Source organism: Bombus impatiens, unplaced genomic scaffold (assembly GCF_000188095.3).
Source record: "Bombus impatiens unplaced genomic scaffold, BIMP_2.2 scf_0517, whole genome shotgun sequence".
NCBI classification, from domain to species: domain Eukaryota; kingdom Metazoa; phylum Arthropoda; class Insecta; order Hymenoptera; family Apidae; genus Bombus; species Bombus impatiens.
In genome coordinates, this window is record NT_176936.1 from 1,373,707 (window position 1) to 1,393,490 (window position 19,784).

A 19,784-nucleotide genomic window follows, 5' to 3' on the forward strand; every position below is an offset into this window, starting at 1 on the left:
CTAGAGGCAGACCCTCCGTGGACGAACATAGTCGCCGACTGCGGAAGTACGCTTTTCGTGAAATCGCCTCCTAGAAGTAGCTTTTTCAATACTCGCCGCGGCCTCATTTATCCTCGACTTATCATTCGCAAAAATTCAATAATTTCCGGCTAATCGATGGAGACAGAAAAAGAAACATAGGAAAGGAGTAGCGTCATCAACATCACCGTCAACCATCGGCATCCACCATTGGCATCCACCATCGGCATCCACCATCGGCACTATCGACAACGAGCAACGATAACGAATGTCGAAGCACAGATAGTGAGATAAATGCTCGTTAATGAAAGGTAATCGAAAAACCCTGCAACTTAATCGAGAGTAATCGTACAAAACGAGAATAAAGGCAAAATCAAGGATAAAAAGGAACATGAGTTAGTGAAAACGAAAAAATAATTTACCTCGTACGTTAAAACACGTAACATTAGGTAAATCGCCCGTATGATACCTACTTACACATGTAGGTATAAGATGAGAGAATGAACTTACATGAGAGCGAAATTATACAAGAGCGTAAGGCAAAACTGGGTGAAATTATTTGCGTTCGTTTAGCCTGAATGATTTAGCAAAACTCGTTGCTCCGATCTATATCAGGCTAAATGGGAACTCTTCTCGCCAACATGTATGACGCAATATAACGCGACGTATTTCGTGAAAATGGAAAAAATATATCGAAAGTGAGAGACTTCAGAGTTGTTGATATTTAATATTTAATTCTAACGTGCATCGCTACGACATCGTCTAAAAAAAAAAGTATTACTCGCTAACATACTACTCGTTGACAGTACATGCAGATTTCAGTGTCTGATGTAAAATTAATCTCGAGGAACAACTGGCTGCTGAGAATGTAACGAAACGTCGAATTCGTATTTTTAAACGAAATAGTCAGCACAGGGTTGCCAGTGGTGTACCAAAAGTTCTTCAGGTCGGTGGTTTGTGAAGACGTTCGATACGAAGATGCATCGGTAAGAATGAACAGTATCGTTGCATTGGGAAAATGTCGTTTAGACATTCCTCGAACATGCTCGAAAAGGTGATAATTCGAATCGAGAATCTCGTGGAACAACGGTAAATTCCTAAGCATGGCCGCTTGCCATCCAACGCCGGCGATTCAACATTTGCAGTCACAGGAATCGCCTCAGCTTGGCCTTGGACCTATGAACGCTGCCGGTAGCCAAGGTCAGAAGCCGATCCACCAACCACACTACTCGCCCCATTTGCTCAATTGGGTGTACCTGGCAATCGCCGATCAGAATTCTGCTCAAACACGAGATCAGGTTTTACAATTTCTCTCTTTTTGTCTCTGTTTCTCTCTTGCCGACTGAACATTTGTTTTTGATAAAAAAAAAGATCAAATGCCTTTCCATTGATACGATGGTCCACGAAAATATTTAAACACTTATAGAAACCTTTCATAAACGAAATGTTACGTTAACGCGTTTCTTATTCCTTAATATAATCTACCTTTTTATAATAAAACAACTGAAACATCGATCATGTACTATAGTTTCAAACTTTAAATTCACGCCCGATAAATATAATTCACTAAGCCCCTATAAATTCAGAATACTTTTACACCTCCGTGAAATTGACTTTGGCAAAATAACCTTTTAATGACAATTGATAGAACGATGACCGATTGTGACTCCAGAGCAAACTTTTCCCGACGATATGGAGTGGTTTTTCAACGGCGACGTCGCAAACTCATACGCATCGTAGCGCACTTGATCCTTGTTGCGCGATAGGAAGCAACTTTGCGGATAATATCGGCGAGCTTGCGGATCGTTTCAGAGAAATGGGGCTACTAGATAGAAAACCAACCAAGAGGCCACCACCTAGTTACCTCTGTCACCTATGCTTCAAGAAAGGTCATTACATCAAAGACTGTCCGCAGGTGTGTGTATGTGCGTATTCGTGTATGTTCGTATGTGCGTATTTCTCAATCAAAAACGATCCAAGATGTGATCTTCGTAACAATCAAAACGTATCAACGTAACTTCATTGGCTATGCATAGATATATAATGTTCTTGGATAGATCCGAGTAACAACACCGTCATGAATATTTCATGAAACGTGTCATATAGTACTTCCAACCTTTTGAGGCTGACTTTCTCATGCTTGCACCTATTAACACGTTTTATTTGAACGAAATATTAATTAATGCCCAATTAATTTGGTGATTCTATAAAAGAATAGTAAGCAAAGTTGTGACGAGATTCTCCTCAACCTTTTGCACACCTCTTTCTTCTAAGCTAATTTTACGAATTGATTTCGATTCTCCACTATTTCCAAAATTACATTTCACTATTTCAATCTCTTAATCGTTGTCAACATATTACTGGCTGTGTGCCTACGCTACAGTTTGGAAAATCCTCTTCACGCGATAAAATCTCTTATGTTGTTACAGGCTTATAATTGAGAACTCCGTTTTATAACTCTGAAGCTAATGATATTTAAATTCGTGTTTATCAAGATTCTTTTGTGTGTTTTGATGAGTATTAAATGCTTCTGAATATTTGCCTGAATATTTTGAAACACCTTGCTTATATGATCTTGACTATCAGATGGATTCGAACAAATAGAGTTCTACTATACGTGAATCAAACGTTCAAAAAATGAATTACTCGAATCACTTCGTTTCACTTGCTCCCGTCACCGATAACTATCGATAACTAAGCATAGAATAATAATCTTCGAAATGAATACCCATTCCAGGCACGTCCAAAAGGCGAGGGTTTGACACCGTACCAAGGAAAGAAACGATGCTTTGGAGAGTACAAATGTCCCAAATGCAAGCGTAAATGGATGTCGGGGAACAGTTGGGCTAATATGGGCCAAGAGTGCATCAAATGTCATATAAACGTTTATCCTCATAAACAGGTGAGAATGTATACTACCGATTATAAATCATTGAACACTTATTTAAATACACTTGTAATAAACTATTCGATTGAAGATAGAATCGCAGCTATTCTTTGATATGATTCGAAAAAGCATACTAAGAAACTCATAAAAATATTTTTAAAAAACGCTGTTGGCGATTTTTTTTTAAGTGCTAACGAAATTTCTAAATGTTTTGTATAATGTATAGAATTATATTCATAAAACTTTTGTAGTTTATTGTATCTGATATCGGAAGTGGAGAAAATCACAAAAATAAAGAGATGATCATTTTCTAAATCATTCATTCTATCAAAGTGTCCCGTGACCTGAACGTAAGCGCATATTTATCGAGATTCTATTTAAACGAGAAAATAAATACTCGGCAAACAAGTGCAAGTGCAAGTAAACAAAAGCTAGCAATAGAGTTTCAGGATTGCGAGCGGTCGCCAAGGGAAAACTTGCTTTGAAGCCAACGTAACATTTCTTTTCCGACAAATTCCGTATGCGTTGACTCTAACGACGCAATAACGTTAAAATATAAATGTAGTTTCGACTGGTAATATGCATTAAATTCGTACTAAAACTGTCTTCTGCCAAACTGGCAAGTAAATCGAATAACCAAGCGTTCACTGAGCGCTACGTCATATATTCATTATGCACCAACACAATTACGTTTCGTAATCTCATTACGTTTTCCGTGTTTCCAGAGACCATTAGAGAAGCCAGACGGATTGGACGTATCCGACCAGAGTAAAGTTCATCCGCAACACCTTTGTCAGAAATGTAAAACACTCGGATACTATTGCCGAAGGGACCAGTAGCAAACCAAAAACAACATTGTGGTGATAATTAGATTGAGGATTTTTATACATTTATGAGAAATTCGAAGGCGCAAGAATGCACGAAATGAGTATAATATGCAAAAATATATAAAGTATCCAAAATACTTTCTATAGTATCTAGTAGGTAATACAATTTTCTACTTAAATTTCATCTTGTTGATTATATTCATAGAAATATAAGTTTGTATAAATATCCGCAGTCTAACGATAATGCATTGGGACTAAACAATTTTAACAAATTTCGGACCAATTGCGTAAAAATATGACTATTTATCCCTAATTACCTATGCGGTCGACGAAAATTGTAAATTTTAATCGTTAGTCGATCTTACGACTTGCATCCGACTTTTTACTCGATCTACGCGGTGTAATTCCCATGTATAAATTTTAGCCTTCCACTAATTTTATAATTGCTCTATATCTCCACGTTTGGTACATCGAACGTCTGCTGTACACCAAATACTAATTTTATACGAAATTCTCTTTTAATGAAAAATAATAAACCTAAGATATGTACCATCGCATCGCCACGATAAATGATACTAAAAACATGAAAGCGTTAAAATGTCTTTGATCTTGTATTTTTCTATACAATCATGTACAACAGAGAGACATAAACATGTGAAAAATGGACAAATATTTAAAAATAAGTTGAATATCTAGGTTGCTTGTGCAGAATAAAAAAACGTAAAGTGAACAGGCATCCGCGAACAGAGGACCGAAATCAACCACAGTTACGAATATTCTAGAATCTAGAATCTAGAACGATTGTGTCTCCAACTAATTATAGCTGCTTCACGTTCAGAATTATACGATAATTTACTCGCATACATGCGTCATCAACGCGTACGTTCAAGTAAAAGACCTACATATAAACATGTGTGTGCTACACTAATGTCGAAGAAATTGAAAGGATAAAGGGAAGAAAATCCAAGGAAAATGTTGATTTATACCTCGTTTACGAAACTGTTTCTAAATCTGTCTCGACGCTGAACGTGCGCGTACATACACGTATCTATAAGTCTGCGAAATAAGAAACATGGATATATAGGTTTCTCCTATATTTAAAAAGTCAAGCAGCACGGCTGCTTCGAATATTATTTAACGCGTTTCTCAATTACATTGTCTACTTGAGTCAAGCGTTGGGGTAGCGTTGGGGTGTAAGTTTACCTCGTAAAATATTTCTTGTAACTGTGTCTCAAACATGTTACAAAGCTTACAGAAATTCATATATCATAATCAAGATATAACAAGTATGTACAAAGTGATTATTCGTAATCGAACCACGGAAATCACAATCGTGTCAGGTAGTGACACGCGAAATTGGTTTGAACCTTGACCCCAGATATCTCAGATTTTACATATTCATATGTACATACATAAAATGTAAAGGAATGGAAAAAAGATGTAAATCAAGAAGGATGAATCCTCGTCTTGCAAACTGTACGTATCGATGCATACATGACGGGCTGAAAACCATATCAGTGTAGGTCAAGATTTCGGGAATTTGGATTTAGCCAAGTATCGAAACTCTTGAAAATATCATCCCATCAATTATCATAAAAGATTCAAGAAAAAATCTTTTTTGTTAGGGTACGTTTCAATATTTATTTTAATAATTTTAATTAAAATATAATATACTTTGATTAGAAAAATGTAGTGAAATTGTTATGATAATAAACACAGCTATGGATAAAGCAGTGGATTGATCTAAACCTCTATGATTTTCAGCCCTCCAAGTATCGAGATACAAGCAGTAGATTAATTTGTAATTATTTTCGTACAGTTGCAAGAATTTTAACCGATTTACCACCACTCGTTCGTCTAGAAACAGTTTATAATAATATTATTAACGATATCGTAATGCGCGTCGTATTCCAGTATATCAATACATAATGATACATTGGTTAAAAGAACTAAACGTTCATAAAGATGATTATGAAGATAACGAAATTTCACGAAATACGATATCGCATCACACACATTATTATTATTTATGTATATATACGTATAATGTATACAATGTTTATGTATACGTATATATTAATAATAATATCAAATGCATCATTATATATTATTATTAATATATCGTAATGTAAAATATACAAGAAACCAAAGGTTCATCTACTGCAACGTGTACTAATCTCCCTTTCGCTAAAACTTCGCCCAAAAATTTCTCTTCTGGAATAGCAATGATACAATATACATAATAAATATACAGTGGTCAAGGATTAGTCACGGCAAATAATCGATCCGCTGCCGGATCTTCAGTAAAGTATGCTGCAGAATTGAACATTGTTGTTGCTGCGGAATCTACAGTCATCGTCTGTAAAGAAAATACTCGGTTACATTTACTAAGTATAACTGTTGCCACTTTCTGATCAATTAAGAGAAAAATGTTTCAGACGTCCACATGTTTCAAAAATTCACTGATATCAAATGAAGAATATACTGACGCAAAGAAAATGTTAAAGTATCATTATTACCAATAAACTTTTGTTGGAAACATTTCTTTCTTAAGTTATCAGAATTATTTCAAATACCGTGGCAAACGATTCGTGAACAAGATAAAAGGAGAGAAAAAAGAAAAGGTAGAACGTAATAAATTTTACCTGAGATGTATCTGTACGGAGAGAAGAATTTAGCGCTCCAGCGTGTTCTATTTCTTGATTATATGGTAAATGTTGTTCAGATTGCGAATGTAATAATGCTTGCTGATATTGCAGCTGCTGTCTCCGTTCTTCGTATTCATTCTTCACATTTACTGTTGTAGCCTTCTCCAAATCCTTATTTCCACAAATAATCGACTTTGATAAACATTCAGAATTCTCTTCATTCGATACTTTTGGTATCGTCGATGCCACTATTGCTGACATATCTTCGGAATCGATAACGATTGATGAGGGCCGATTATAATGTGTATCATCGGCTGATACGTTGGGTTTCGGTTGAGGTGGTGCTATGGACCCGGGAAAACACGGTTGTTGTTGCTCGATCAAACTGATTACTGGTGAAGTTTGTTGTGTCTGAGGCAATTCAGACGAGGATGGTACAACTGGGATAACCGGTGGTTCTGGGAATAATTCTGCCTTCAAATTAGGTAAAAATGCATCGATCGTCCTCCAAGTTGGAGTCCACAGATTCGATGTTGGAGCCAATACATTAGCGGAAGACATGACCAGTAACATATTCTTCAACGATTCCGGTATGGCTTCGAAAAGAAGTTCGCTATTATCGGCATGCATATAAGCACGGAGTAAACTTAACACGGTAAGCCAGAGTGGTAAAAATCCAGGAAGGGTTAACAACGGATTCAAATGATGAAGGAACACTTTTGATAATAACATGGCTGCTCTCACTCTTGTCTCCTCTACACCGATAGGATCATTCGATGCTATTGGTCCAAGTAACTGAGCCAGTAGAGGGAACAGAACCTGTTCCAAACACTGAGACCACTCCACTGCTGATAATTGTGCTAAGTCGTGAGCAAGTAGGGTACTTTGAAGATATGTTATAGCTGCCGTGCGTACCTGTCTGCGAGCATCGCAACACAACCTCGCGATTCCTTGCAACAAAGGCCTCCACACGTGTAACCATAATGAAACATTTTCTGTACCATTCCCTTCTTCTGCCCACCATCGAAATACTTGGGCGATCCTGGTATGAAGCGTGTGCATCAGATCCAGCAATTGTATAGGACTCTGTTGATAGGTAGCAGCGGTAGCTGCAGCAACAGGTTCATCAATTGGACTGAGTATTTTGTTCCTTTTTCCCGAACACTGAAGGACTGCTTCGGCGAATGTCCTCACGCAACGAATACATAATTCGAAGTTAAATGGAGTTACATGAGCCACATCTCTGACTAGAAACGTTAAGCTTTCACAGCATTTAACAAACGCAGCAGGGTCGTGAGGTTGTAAATCGCGGTCCAAGACTATCGTATCGGCAGCAACAGGCAACGGTGCTTCCGTCCCTGTTGGAGACACTAGTACCCATTCAGGCACAGGACTAATCGGTCTAGGATCCAATATCGATGTTCTAGAATTGGTTGCTTCATCCAGTACGGTGTTCGATTGTTTTGGCAGCAACGCTCCGGCACCTGCACACTCCAACAAATTGAACACCACTTTCCAATCTTCCGTACTGTGAATATTAGCGGCGCCAGTTTTAAGCAACTCGAACAAACCGTACGCGATCTGTCTCGCGAGTGGTGTACTCGTAGAAGAAGGCAGATGAGCCAAGGGCAACAAAGGAGGCAAAACGGTGCACGCGTATTCTTCTCCTCGTAGTAACCTAATCGCTAATCTCAACATTCCAACAGCCACTCGTTCCAAAAGGTATGGGTGATTTTCACGTGCAGCTGTTGTTAATAGTCCATCTAGATAACCTTGAACTACTGGCCAAATGCACGCTACTCTATCACGATTTTGAATAGTTACTTCCAACAATAATTCCAGCAAAAATACAGATACATCTTCGTCGTGAGAATTTGGCAATACCAAAGCACCGACAAGAGACCGAAGCGATTCGACTTGCAAGAATTTGCTTTCCTCGATAATTTGTTTAAGATAGCAAGTCCCAATAAATTCTGCAGCTCTTTTTCTTGCAGTCGTTTCCGCTGGATGAGACATGCGTGAGGTATCCATTGCTATATAGGAATATAAACTAGATAATATTCCCTGATCCACCGGAGCTGGTTTAGGTGTAATAGGTTCTCGAAGTAGTGATATCTTCCCGGATGGATCGATAAAATCTTCTCCTTCAGTCAGACTCTTCGGCAATAGTCTTGCCTTGTATAACGATTGCAGACAATCGATGATATTTTTCCACGACGCTCTTATTACATCCCCGTGTATATGAGTAATTTTGAACAGTGTACGTGCAGCTAATTGACACCTGCTACTTCCACCCAGTTGTAAAACTACTTGATCAGGCTCACCACCAGTCGCCAGACCAGTAAACTTGCATAAACTTACTATAAGAGTATCCAAATCACTGGTCATCCCATAATGAGCACTAATTGAAGCGCAACTGCAACATAAATAAAAACATGCGTTTTTATCGTTATTACCAATATATTCCTATTTTTTATTACGATATTTTAATCTCAGTTTAATTTAATTTAATTTAATCGATATATGAAACAAACAGGTAGAAAGTTTCAGCGACTCGACGTTGTAACGATCTATCGGGCGCTTTGTCATACGCTCTGCAAAGCGCACTTATAATAGGAGCCCATGCTTCTTCAGCTAGTTCCTTATCCACAAATTCACCACAATTCCCAATCCTTAAGTAGAAACTTTCAAGACCGACGCCTCTACGTAATAGAACTTTCCACAAGTAATTATCTTTGACCAACCCAGTCTGTTCAGCAGGCATCACGATTTCTTCACCTCTAACAAAAGACGTATAATATACAAACGATTCGTAAACACTAAATACCATAATAATTATTGTTAAAGAGCATAAAGGAAAGTAATTTTACTTTATAGAAGCATATATCTCATCAAGCATCCCTTGATCGAAATCAGCACCGCCGTTCACCTTTTTTAAATTTCTTTTAAATTCGTCGACGGTCATAGGATTGTTTTGTCGCTTTACATTGTAATTATGTTGATCAACATTTAACATAATTACAGCATACGCTAAAGTAAATGCAGCATCTGCTGATGCAAACGGCCTTCCATTACTGTCCTAGAGATCAAACAGAAGATTCTTTATATTTTAACTCATTATACTACATTATATACGTAATATGTGGAATACCAGACTTACATGCCAATGTTCTGCAAATTTTTCAAGCAACAAAGAAATAAGTGGAGCTTCACCAGGAAGTCTGAAAGACTCCAGATAAAGTCGTAGAGCTTGATCGATTCGCATATCCTTCAAATCAAAATTATGAACGAAACAATTTAAAACGCTTTTATTTTCTTTTTTACTAATATATTCTCCAATAGCTTTTTTGTCAAGTCCAGGGTTCTCCTTCAAGAATTTGGCTACTTTCTCTGGATCAGGATTACCTGGACTTCCACCCAGAAGACCATGTTCTGTAAGTTTAGCGATTCCCTCTCGCGGATTTTCATTAAATTTTTCCGTACCGTGTACCAACCACTGTATGGGAAGAATACATACTTATAAAATTTTTCTTAACAATAGAAAAAAAGAAATAGAAAAAGATGAAATAAGAACGGAACGAAATGGAGAAAAAAAAACAAAAAATACAAGGTTTATTTTAAAACGTAATTAACTAAATACAAACCCGCTTATTTGCCTTTATAGCCAGCAGTTCCTCTCGTGTTGGAAGATTTGGTGATGCACTATGCCGAGACGGTTTACACAATTCTTTGTAGCCTTTACATCTGATTGCCATTCCAGAGATCAATGTAAATATGGCATCCAAGGAAACGAATTGCATATTCTGCATGTTACCTATTAGTGCTGAAGCATTCTAATAACAAAATATATCGAGTGCAATTTTTAATAAAAAAAGATATATTTAATAAACATCTATATCTGTTTCGCATATTGGAATCAATATATTGTATACCTTTGACAAAAGTTTCATTAATTCTTCATATAAATTAGTAGAATATAATCCGCAATCGTAGTTTAAGTACAATTCTGCTGGTAAACCGGGTATTCTCCATAATTGTACAATGGCCTCTAAAATTAAGGAAAGTTGAATTTCCATTACATAATTGCAGGTAAACTTCCACAAACTATAACTAATAATATATATGATATCCATACCAAGAGCTAGTTCACGTTGTTCATATGATATCCTATTCGAATCTGAACTTATTATTTCCATCAATTTGCTTATATAATGCTCCATTTGAAATTTCAAATGTTCCCTTTGTGATTCAAATAACAAGAATGATACTTGCAAATTCACTGCAAGGATCGACAATCGATCTGTGCCAAGAAGCTGGTAAATACAATTATAATTATTATACAGCTTTTTACATTCCTATTTCCAAGTAAAATTAACAAAAATAAATATGAATGATTAATGCATCATCATTACCAAGATAAGATTTCTACAAAGATCATCTTTCACAAGCACCAATAACGACTGAAAATTGGAAAGATAATCGGCAGCTGTTTCTAAGACTACTTGTAGTAAAGTGAGCCCAAGATGTGTCATAACTTCACTATTTTGTTTATCAAGGGGACTACACAAAGACACAAGAAACCTAAATAATTCACGGACACATAGAGCACCATACGGTGCTAATTGTTGATGTGGCATAAAACGAACTCCTTGCGCATTTATATATTCTTCGACTTGTTCAGATTCTTTGGCTTTAGATACATTGTTCACACTACTTGAATTTTCATCTACCAATAAATCCTCTACACTTCCTGTCGGAGATTTTATTAATTCCACATTTTTCTCGTCGTCGACTGATTTTTTTAGATTTTCTGCAAAACCAAAAAAGTGATAATTAAAACTGCAATTAAAAGAAATTAATATAAGTACCTTGATTTCCTTCCTTTAATAAATTTACTTTTTTAGTTTGATTGTGTTCATCTATTTCTGCATTTTCCATGCTTTTATCTACTTTCTGTAAAACTTGTTCTTTATCATTCACAATGCTTGTTTTATCCTCTATTTCGTTAATATTTTCTTTAGATTCTTTGATATCCTTTAAATCTTCTTTTGCCCTTTTTGCATCTGTTCCATCTTCCTGCTTGGTGGTATTATTTATATTATTTAAATCCTTTTTATTATGATCCTTGTTTTCATTCTTTTCTTCTTCGGCTTTTTCGGCACTACCTTGATCCAAAGAACCTTGCATATCAACGATATTTCCCGCCGAAGTAACCGGTGTTGTCAAACAACCTGGTCTAACTCTATCAGTTGGACTTGGAATATCAATATGTTGATTTTCAATATCCCCTGCACTATCTGTATTCTGCCTTGCTTTCTGTTTTGAGTGACTTTTATTTCTTCTATTTTTACTACGGCTATTTTCCATATTATTTGTTCTCATTTTCTGAAAAGGTACACATAACATATCAAAATATTATATTTCACTGACGTATTTATTAACTTACTTTCATATTCAAGACTCTAGTATCATCTACAAATTGGGGTAGTCGAGTGAAAAGATGTTGCACCATGTCTCTCAAACAATGTTCAGCTGCTTTCCTTAATAATTCTGTAACCAAAGAAACATTGTTGAAATTAAGGAAAAATTTTAATATGTTGAGAATCCTTACCACTGAGGCGTGATTCAAAACATATTCTAAAACAACTGAGCATAATTTCACAAATGCTTTCGTTCGAAAGATAATCTCCAGCTGGTGATAGCATAAGAGCTCTCAAGACCTGGAGTATTCTCATTAAAACAACCCCATCTCCTGATGCATCAGTCCCAACAAATCTTGCATGCGTAACAGCATCTGCAATTGATTCTACACATTGTGCTATTGCAGGATGATCAGAATCTGTGAAAACAATAATATTCTAATACATGTTTCTGAAAATATCTTTAATGGATAAAATAAGGGATATATACTTGTCGGAGATGGAAAGACAACGGGATTTTCCGTCCCGTTAGGAAGAACCCCAATACACTAGTCCAGACTAATAAAATATCTTGCTTTTGCAATCTCGCGACTTGATCCGCAATAAGGGGTAAAGGATACCGATCCGGAACCGTATTTTCATTTAGTTCTCGAAAATCTACCAATCATCTACCTGAACCATCTTTCGTCTTCGTGAGTAACATAGGACTCGCGAACGGCGAATTACTAGGCCTTATGATAGTTGGCTCTAATAAATTCGCTTATTCTCTCATGTACTCTTCTGCGCTCTTCCTCGCGAAATCTATTAGGACTTCTTTGTACGGCGATGTTAGGATCACTTAATTGTAGTTCTAACTGGCCTGTATTTACGCGAGTATGTAGGAAACCCGTACCGAGTGAATCTTTGAATTTTCGAAAAGAAAGATTAATCGACTTTTATCACTACCCTGCCCGCCATTGTCACTTCAGTAACATCGATCTCGTCTTCGGCAGTTTTATTACAGGCACTAATTATTTGTCTTACACATAGTGAGGCTATTTTGTGTAATATTATGTCAAAACCTTGACTTGAAATTTTACAATCAATCGCGATATCATATTTTAAAATAACTATCAGTGAGGACATGACGAATTTATTTCTAATGCAAAACCACTAACGCCGGCAACGAACAAGAGTCGAGATGTACAAATATTTCTCATCCACCACATTACAACTATATCAATCGTTCTTTTGCCGGAAAATCTCAAGACTACGGATTCTTTAATCAATGAACACTTGACTCCAAAAATCAGGGTGGAATGGAAACGACTCACCCGGATGACTTGATCCATCAGTGGATGCTTCTACTATGTAGAAATCGATTCGACGCTCGTTATTGAAATTATATTCAGGGCACTGCTTTCTAAGGATTTTTTCCCTAATCAAATTCATAGCTGCACATCATGCAGCGAAATCAGTCGTAAGCTCTTGCCGTGTTATAACCGACACTGATCCCACTTCTGATGTCGGAGTCAGGTTGGCATTTTGGGGCGTTCGATGAACCTTTACTTACTTTACCGTCGCGAATGTAGCCAATATTTACCAGTACGAATGTGGACACTACAAGAGGCTATGAGTAATGGTAATAGGATGGTCAAGATGATGGTGACAACGAATTCAGGTTTGATAACGAATCCACGATCCACGGGAGGACAAGTATCAACATACTGCAATTCGTCCAACAACTCTAACACTCTAACTCTCTTAATCCAAAAGAGGCTGCCCTTATATACTCCTGTCCCCGCTTATCGGGTTATCTTACCGCTTATCTTTGTTTTTAAGGAGAGCCATATAATCATTTCATACCTCTGTTAGATACATGTCCCTCCCGTGACCGTGGTTATGTCCAGTGACCCGCCATGTCACTTCGAGCCCAAACCCATCGTCATAAAGTCAGATTGGAACATTAAGACTATTTCTTATTTTTATTACTTAAGGGCGGCTATAGTAAAAGTCTGGACTAGTATATTGGAGTTTTTCCCAACATTCCTGACAGGAAATCCCGCTGTCTTTCCATTTCTGACATACTTATGAGTCCATAAGATATGATTTTATTAACAGCAGACAAAGCAAGGCTTGTAACAGGTCCAGTTGTTTCTTCTGATCTTATAATTTCCAGAAATGGTGCCAGAAACACACCTGGTTCCAAATAAGATAAATCTTTTGCCTCATTTAGTGCTTCTTTTAAACTATATAATCCTTTTATAAGAGTATCCTGATCATCATCCTTGAAAATAACCACAAAAAATGCAGATTAAGATTAAAAAATGTATAACAATTTCAATTCAAACAATTACATTATAATATATTAACATCCGTTACTATATGTTACTACTATTCTATTTACTACAACCTGTTTGCCTTGATAATGGTCAAAATATATCCAGGTGACAATGACACGCGTATATGTAAATATAATTAATAATTCAATTGATAGACATAAGATTATAACTGTACGAAATGGAACATATGTTTTCTCATAAAAAGAATTAGGATAACAAAGATCGTTCTAACCTGATGAGAGTGAGAGGACCATCGAGCGCTTCGTCTCATAGCCGTTACCAGGAGGCAGAGCTCACCCTCGACAACGTATAAGCCACCTCCCGGATAGGCCATTTCTACGATTCTGCCCATCTTTTTTACAACACTTGTCCTTTACACCATCTTTACTCCAGAGAAACCTTAGAAAATACTCAATAATCTGTAACGTCAAGTGTCAAGGGAACACTCAACACGATAGTCGTCGAATTGTCAATTTGAAGAGGCGTTCAAAACTGTGCCATTACAACTCGCACTTGCGCCATCTATACACCACCTAGCAAATAAATTAAAAATCATCGATGCTTGTAATCATATTAATATAAATTATCTAATACTTTTTTAGACACTTAAATTCTGCTTGCTAACTTTCATGGAACCCTTAATTTTCAAAAACAGTACTTTCATTTCACAGTTTCCTAAAAATTAGTCCCATGCTCCCGTTTGGAAATTATTTTATTAATGTCAGTTCATAAACAACGTCATTAACAAAATTTTTATAAAATATATAAATCAGGGAAGAAGAATAAAAAAGGATATAAATTTTTAATATCATCAAGTAGTAGTAAAAACAAATAGATATTAAATTACATAAGATAATTATCTTAATACAAGATAAAGTATAAGTATAGCATAAGATATAAAGTGTAAGTATAGGATAAGATATATCATCATTTACCATATGTACAACGAGTTCGAACATTAGACGAGTTTTAAAGAATAATTGTAAGTATTGTTAGCCACTAAAAAAATAAAAGGTGTATATATATAATGCATACACACACACACACATATATATATCAAACCTTTTACATTAAAATAGAAAAGTCGACACCGATATTTTTTATATTGCAATATATGCGTATGTATGTATCAAATTTACGATAGTATCATTTTTTAACAAGCTAATGTAGAATCAAGAAATGTAAGTATCAGAAATTGTAAACTTTGTATTTAAATAATTGATCTCTTTTGGAACAAATCGATTTCTTCAGTGACAGTATTTTGTTTAAGTAACAAAATAATGAGCTAAAAAAGAAAACTTCACACTGGAGAGAGTGAATCATTTTTCTCACGCCTATCAAATGCATATTTCATCTTAAACTAAAAATTGGAAATGAACATGTATAAAATTTCTTTAGGTTTTATTAGTGACATGTTAAATATAATTCTTAAAATGAATACAACTTACATAGTCGGCGAAAAAAATTATGAGACAGGTAGTAAAATTCGCAAATTTTTAATTTGAAAGAAATGTAGCAAAACGACATGGAGATAAATTTAATTTCTGTATAATAAGTAATCAAAATAGAAGTTAGAATACAAGACCAAGTGTACTGTTATATTATTATAATAACGATTTTACCAATTTAATATGATGGATCTATCAATTTCCAGAGCAGAGGAAGTCGCTATGCCTACAACGAAAGATCAAGTTCATGAATTCATTGGATCTCACAGCATTGTGATTTTTTCTAAGACCACTTGTCCATATTGCAAAATGGCTAAACAGGTATTAAGCAAATAATTTTCTTATTTTTATTCTAACTTCAATTAATGTGACTTTATTCTAGGTCTTTGATAAAATGAATAAAAAATACCTGGCTATTGAATTGAATGAAAGGGACGATGGAGATGAAATCCAATCTATATTGGGAGAAATGACTGGAGCTAGAACAGTACCCAGGGTGTTTGTGAATGGAGTGTGCTTGGGTGGTGGAACAGATGTAAAAAAATTGTATGAGAATGGAGAACTACAAAAAATGTTTTAATATATTAACTCATACTATCCAACTCTACATTACCTGAAATATTTATGATTCCGCTTTTTAAATTCTGTATTGTTGACTTTCTTTTCGAATTAATAAAGGCTATTATTTACATGGTAAGGAATGTTATAATTATCCTTCTATTTCTACAGTAATAGTAATTGGAAGTAATTGCCATCAATCAAATTTAAAAAATACGTGGTCACTTCTTATTTACATAAAAAATCATTTATAATTTTCATTTAAATGAGCATATGCATGTACGTACTACTTTGTTCAAAAAATTCTAGGGCAAGCCCGATGAAACACAAGCTACTTGTTTATTCATCAATTCTACTTTTTCATCTTCAGAGTAACTCCCATTGCTTACAATATATTTTTCCCGATGTTTTCTTTATGTTCCAAAACATTCTAAAAACTCAATTTCCGTGATGTTATTTAACTCTTTCTGCAAATTTTGTTTTATCATTTCAATAAATTGAAATCGACGTCTCCGTAATGTTGTTTTAAATCGGGAAAATTGAGAAATATGGCAGGGATCCTGGTCGTGAGTACCGTGTATGCAGAATGATATTTGTTGAATTTTTAACCAAAATATTGCGAACATAGAAATTTGAGGTGTAGATCACCCGGTGTATTGCCATTATTCATGGTGTTACTCAATTCAATGATTCAGGTGTTACTCAATAAATTTCAAATTTGAGTGAGCTTAAATCTCATTTAATAGAAACTGCTGTATGCAAACTATTTAAATTTGACCAATATGAAGCTGGTAACACATATTATGTTATAAAAAGGTGTAATAGCCGAATAGGACGAAAAGACATATCTAGCATTGTAGCATTTGACTGTTTCTTGTAAACGAAACAGTCCTGGAACTTATTGAACAGAGTAGTAAGTACATATATACATTACAAGATGAAAGTACATATATTGTGGGAACTATTTCATCGTTTGTCACCACGTGTCCGCGATCGAGTATACCTTTATGTGAGTCAATTTACCTAAAAATATCCTGACAAACGAGTGGAACAGTGTATCAGTAAGTGCGTTAGGATTATACAAAAATGGATTTTTCTCAATATCGGAAAGCTCTAGTTTACGTTTTGACATTTCTGGCTTACGCGTGGTCAGGCTACGGTGCTGGTTTATTATCAAATTTAAAGGATGCTGTATTAGCAGCAGAATCGGTATTTCAAGATTTATTTGAAAATGCAATTACCGTAGCTAGGAAAATTAAGGATATACACGAAGTGTTCGATGCAGCGGTGGAAGAGAACTGTATCTTTCAATGCCCAGGAGGTACATGTTTAACCTATCATTCGTTCATTATACTTTTTAACTCAGTCCCCAACATCAAAATTTTACATTTTACGCTTTACACTCAATTGCTAACAGTCGATCTCAAAACACGATATCAATGGTCAAACTATGACACGATGATAACACGTCATAATATCCTGTATGTATTATATGTATGTATGTATAATTTTTGTATCCATCTTGGTACATTATATAATTTGATTACAACAACCTCAACAAACTTGTATTGAGATATATTCACGATCATATCTCATTAAAGGGAATTTAACTATACCAAAAACTACCTAACGCGATATACTGTGTACATGAGAAGATGACTAATGGGACAATATAGATGCAAGGAACTATTTCCCTCCTTCACTACAATCACGTGTTGCTATATAATCTTATTTGATATACAACATTTTCGGCCAATATGTGTGCTTATCTGTACGACTTTATTGGTATTATCAGAGATAACCAATAAGACCCACATTCCTTTGCCTAGCCTTCTTCTCACGGACAAACAGTAGCTAAATTTAATTGGTTATTGCTTAAAAAGATTGTAAAGCAAACAGTTTGTGACGATTTCAGGGGTCACACCGAAACCAGATTGGAATCATAAACCTCAAAGTAACGGATGTGGTTCTTTAGGAATTGAAGTAGGCAAATTTTCTAAAATACATGCTTTTATATATGCAAAATATATGAAGAAATTTTAATCGACTTAATAATTTTAGATAAACCAGGAGTACCTACCACTTGCGGAAATGACGAAATGTTGTGATGCGCATGACATTTGTTATGACACTTGTAATTTGGATAAGGAGAAATGTGATTTAGAATTCAAGAGGTGTCTGTACAAATATTGCGATGGATATCAATCGGCTGCGATAATAAATACGTGCAAAGCTGCTGCGAAAATGCTTTTTACCGGTACAACTGCTTTGGGATGCAAGAGTTACATGGATGCGCAGAAGAATGCTTGCTACTGTGGAGATAAATGGAATAAGAAACCGAAAAAAGCTGCTCAAGCTGGTGGAGAATTGTAGAAATAATTTTATAGAATACTTAACATTTGTAAGATGCTAATTATCCTCATACCTCGTTTGTGAATTTCTAGTAAATAAATACGTTTTGTATTTACCATTACATTGCATACATGACAAATATTATTTTTTTTTTATAAAATATTATTTTATCGAGAATTGTATTAATATTTTTAAACAAATATGTATATACGTATATTGTATATACTTAATGATACACATAGAAATATAAGTTTTTTTTCTGATTATTATTCAATCTACTTTTCTTTTCTCTGTCTATCTAACTGGTATCTCCTTGTTTTTCACGCTTTTAATTAATATCCCGTGAAGTAACCATACAAAAAGTTAATTCAAAAATACAAATTTTTGTTGCTCATTTGTTTTCCCACCGAAACAAGGGAAAGTACGCTTCAAGTTGACAATGTCACTTCAACTTCACTTTTTATGAAAAGTTTTTGGAAAAAATTGTCAAGTAATGCGGCCTACGACAAGAATTTATTAAACAATTGTGACAGAGTTGCGAAGAGAATGGGAAACACCGGGTCCACGCATTCATCGAAAAGAAAAGGACAAAAACGAGAAAGTGGTGACAGGTAAGACAATTTTCGACACATTCTGTTCTCGCGTTTATTTTCGATTCACTTAAATTCATATTATTCAAATTCGTGGTAGGTAAGGATGTTCTTTCCAACATGGGTTTGTTCAATTATGAAAGATAATACATAAAAACGTACTTTATATGTTTTACCTTTGGGTAGCGTAGGTGATCGTCCACGAAAAACTAAAAAATTTGTAAATGGTTCCGAATCCCGAACCAGTGGAAAAGAGATAATAAAATGTCGTGCGACTAATCCTTTTATCATCTTCTTTCTACGGTTACGGAGTAAAAAGCCAAAGGAACACGTAACCGTGATTGCTCGTGCAGCTGGAAAATTATGGACACAAATGACTCCGGAACAAAGAAAGAAATACGTACAGTTGGCAAACGCCGAGAAAAAAAGACGAGAAGAGCAAAGAAGGAAACGAAAGTTAAGGTAATCTTAAAACTTTATAAGTATGTGTATCTCTACATATCGATTGATTTATCATCGATAGCCTGATAAATTACTATATATTTTTGTTTAGAAGAAGGAAAGGAAGATAGAACACACACGTTGATGAAACGTTATAAGATAAAAACGAAATTATATAAGTGCGAAGTTCGTCTTCCTGAGTGCTGAGTTAAGCACGCGCTTTCTACACAAGTTCTTACAAGTTTTTTATTCGTACAAAATATCATCGTGAAGC

The 19,784-nt window shown here is 35.4% G+C and overlaps 5 protein-coding genes across 9 annotated transcripts; 4 read left to right on the forward strand and 1 right to left on the reverse strand.

Annotated features, from left to right (window-relative positions):
* Nucleotides 1-4: 4 nt before the first annotated feature.
* LOC100746981 (zinc finger CCHC domain-containing protein 24) lies at nt 5-5,160 on the forward strand. Its single transcript, XM_003491147.4, has 4 exons — nt 5-1,316; nt 1,691-1,933; nt 2,756-2,920; nt 3,631-5,160. The coding sequence occupies exons 1-4, from the start codon at nt 1,122-1,124 to the stop codon at nt 3,742-3,744; spliced, it is 717 nt and encodes a 238-aa protein (XP_003491195.1). The 5' UTR covers nt 5-1,121; the 3' UTR covers nt 3,745-5,160.
* LOC100746860 (Golgi-specific brefeldin A-resistance guanine nucleotide exchange factor 1) lies at nt 4,813-14,671 on the reverse strand. Its single transcript, XM_003491146.4, has 14 exons — nt 14,354-14,671; nt 13,868-14,066; nt 11,992-12,219; nt 11,827-11,930; nt 11,249-11,765; nt 10,793-11,190; nt 10,516-10,693; nt 10,313-10,428; nt 10,025-10,213; nt 9,541-9,876; nt 9,251-9,459; nt 8,915-9,160; nt 6,378-8,796; nt 4,813-6,091 (listed from the first exon to the last, which is right to left on the reverse strand). The coding sequence occupies exons 1-14, from the start codon at nt 14,471-14,473 to the stop codon at nt 5,990-5,992; spliced, it is 5,361 nt and encodes a 1,786-aa protein (XP_003491194.1). The 5' UTR covers nt 14,474-14,671; the 3' UTR covers nt 4,813-5,989.
* A 284-nt stretch (nt 14,672-14,955) lies between these two features.
* Nucleotides 14,956-16,266, forward strand: LOC100747102 (glutaredoxin-C4). 3 transcript variants are annotated; one of them, XM_003491148.4, is made up of 3 exons: nt 14,956-15,103; nt 15,776-15,890; nt 15,952-16,266. In XM_003491148.4, exons 2-3 carry the CDS (start codon nt 15,792-15,794, stop codon nt 16,147-16,149), a joined length of 297 nt encoding a protein of 98 aa, XP_003491196.1. In that variant the 5' UTR covers nt 14,956-15,103; nt 15,776-15,791; the 3' UTR covers nt 16,150-16,266. The 3 variants fall into 3 exon arrangements, with proteins under 3 accessions (XP_003491196.1, XP_012243457.1, XP_012243456.1); XM_012388034.3 differs by lacking the exon at nt 14,956-15,103 and adding an exon at nt 15,208-15,302; XM_012388033.3 differs by lacking the exon at nt 14,956-15,103 and adding an exon at nt 15,310-15,597.
* A 786-nt stretch (nt 16,267-17,052) lies between these two features.
* Nucleotides 17,053-18,600, forward strand: LOC100747217 (group XIIA secretory phospholipase A2). 2 transcript variants are annotated; one of them, XM_033321866.1, is made up of 4 exons: nt 17,053-17,448; nt 17,545-17,625; nt 18,043-18,110; nt 18,189-18,600. In XM_033321866.1, exons 1-4 carry the CDS (start codon nt 17,214-17,216, stop codon nt 18,498-18,500), a joined length of 696 nt encoding a protein of 231 aa, XP_033177757.1. In that variant the 5' UTR covers nt 17,053-17,213; the 3' UTR covers nt 18,501-18,600. The 2 variants fall into 2 exon arrangements, with proteins under 2 accessions (XP_033177757.1, XP_003491197.1); XM_003491149.4 differs by lacking the exon at nt 17,545-17,625 and having other exon boundaries at nt 17,055-17,448.
* Nucleotides 18,601-18,802: 202 nt separating this feature from the next.
* On the forward strand, nt 18,803-19,761 carry LOC112213179. 2 transcript variants are annotated; one of them, XM_024369045.2, is made up of 3 exons: nt 18,803-19,090; nt 19,256-19,531; nt 19,623-19,761. In XM_024369045.2, the coding sequence occupies exons 1-3, from the start codon at nt 18,942-18,944 to the stop codon at nt 19,639-19,641; spliced, it is 444 nt and encodes a 147-aa protein (XP_024224813.1). In that variant the 5' UTR covers nt 18,803-18,941; the 3' UTR covers nt 19,642-19,761. The 2 variants fall into 2 exon arrangements, 1 of the variants encoding a protein (XP_024224813.1); XR_004462049.1 differs by lacking the exon at nt 19,623-19,761 and having other exon boundaries at nt 19,261-19,402.
* Nucleotides 19,762-19,784: the final 23 nt, after the last annotated feature.

Bases quoted from the DNA above. Each gene is read 5' to 3' on its own strand.
- LOC100746981 (XM_003491147.4), top strand. From the start codon at position 1,122: ATGGCCGCTTGCCATCCAACGCCGGCGATTCAACATTTGCAGTCACAG. The intron at 1,317-1,690 runs GTTTTACAATTT...TTGTGACTCCAG, and splicing joins CTGCTCAAACACGAGATCAG to AGCAAACTTTTCCCGACGAT. The intron at 2,921-3,630 runs GTGAGAATGTAT...CCGTGTTTCCAG, and splicing joins ACGTTTATCCTCATAAACAG to AGACCATTAGAGAAGCCAGA.
- LOC100746860 (XM_003491146.4), bottom strand. From the start codon at position 14,473: ATGGGCAGAATCGTAGAAATGGCCTATCCGGGAGGTGGCTTATACGTT. The intron at 11,191-11,248 runs GTACTTATATTA...TTGGTTTTGCAG, and splicing joins ATTAAAGGAAGGAAATCAAG to AAAATCTAAAAAAATCAGTC. The intron at 9,161-9,250 runs GTAAAATTACTT...GTCTTTTGTTAG, and splicing joins GAGATATATGCTTCTATAAA to AGGTGAAGAAATCGTGATGC.
- LOC100747102 (XM_003491148.4), top strand. From the start codon at position 15,792: ATGCCTACAACGAAAGATCAAGTTCATGAATTCATTGGATCTCACAGC. The intron at 15,891-15,951 runs GTATTAAGCAAA...ACTTTATTCTAG, and splicing joins ATTGCAAAATGGCTAAACAG to GTCTTTGATAAAATGAATAA.
- LOC100747217 (XM_033321866.1), top strand. From the start codon at position 17,214: ATGGATTTTTCTCAATATCGGAAAGCTCTAGTTTACGTTTTGACATTT. The intron at 17,449-17,544 runs GTACATGTTTAA...AATTGCTAACAG, and splicing joins TATCTTTCAATGCCCAGGAG to TCGATCTCAAAACACGATAT. The intron at 18,111-18,188 runs GTAGGCAAATTT...TAATAATTTTAG, and splicing joins GTGGTTCTTTAGGAATTGAA to ATAAACCAGGAGTACCTACC.
- LOC112213179 (XM_024369045.2), top strand. From the start codon at position 18,942: ATGAAAAGTTTTTGGAAAAAATTGTCAAGTAATGCGGCCTACGACAAG. The intron at 19,091-19,255 runs GTAAGACAATTT...ACCTTTGGGTAG, and splicing joins AAACGAGAAAGTGGTGACAG to CGTAGGTGATCGTCCACGAA.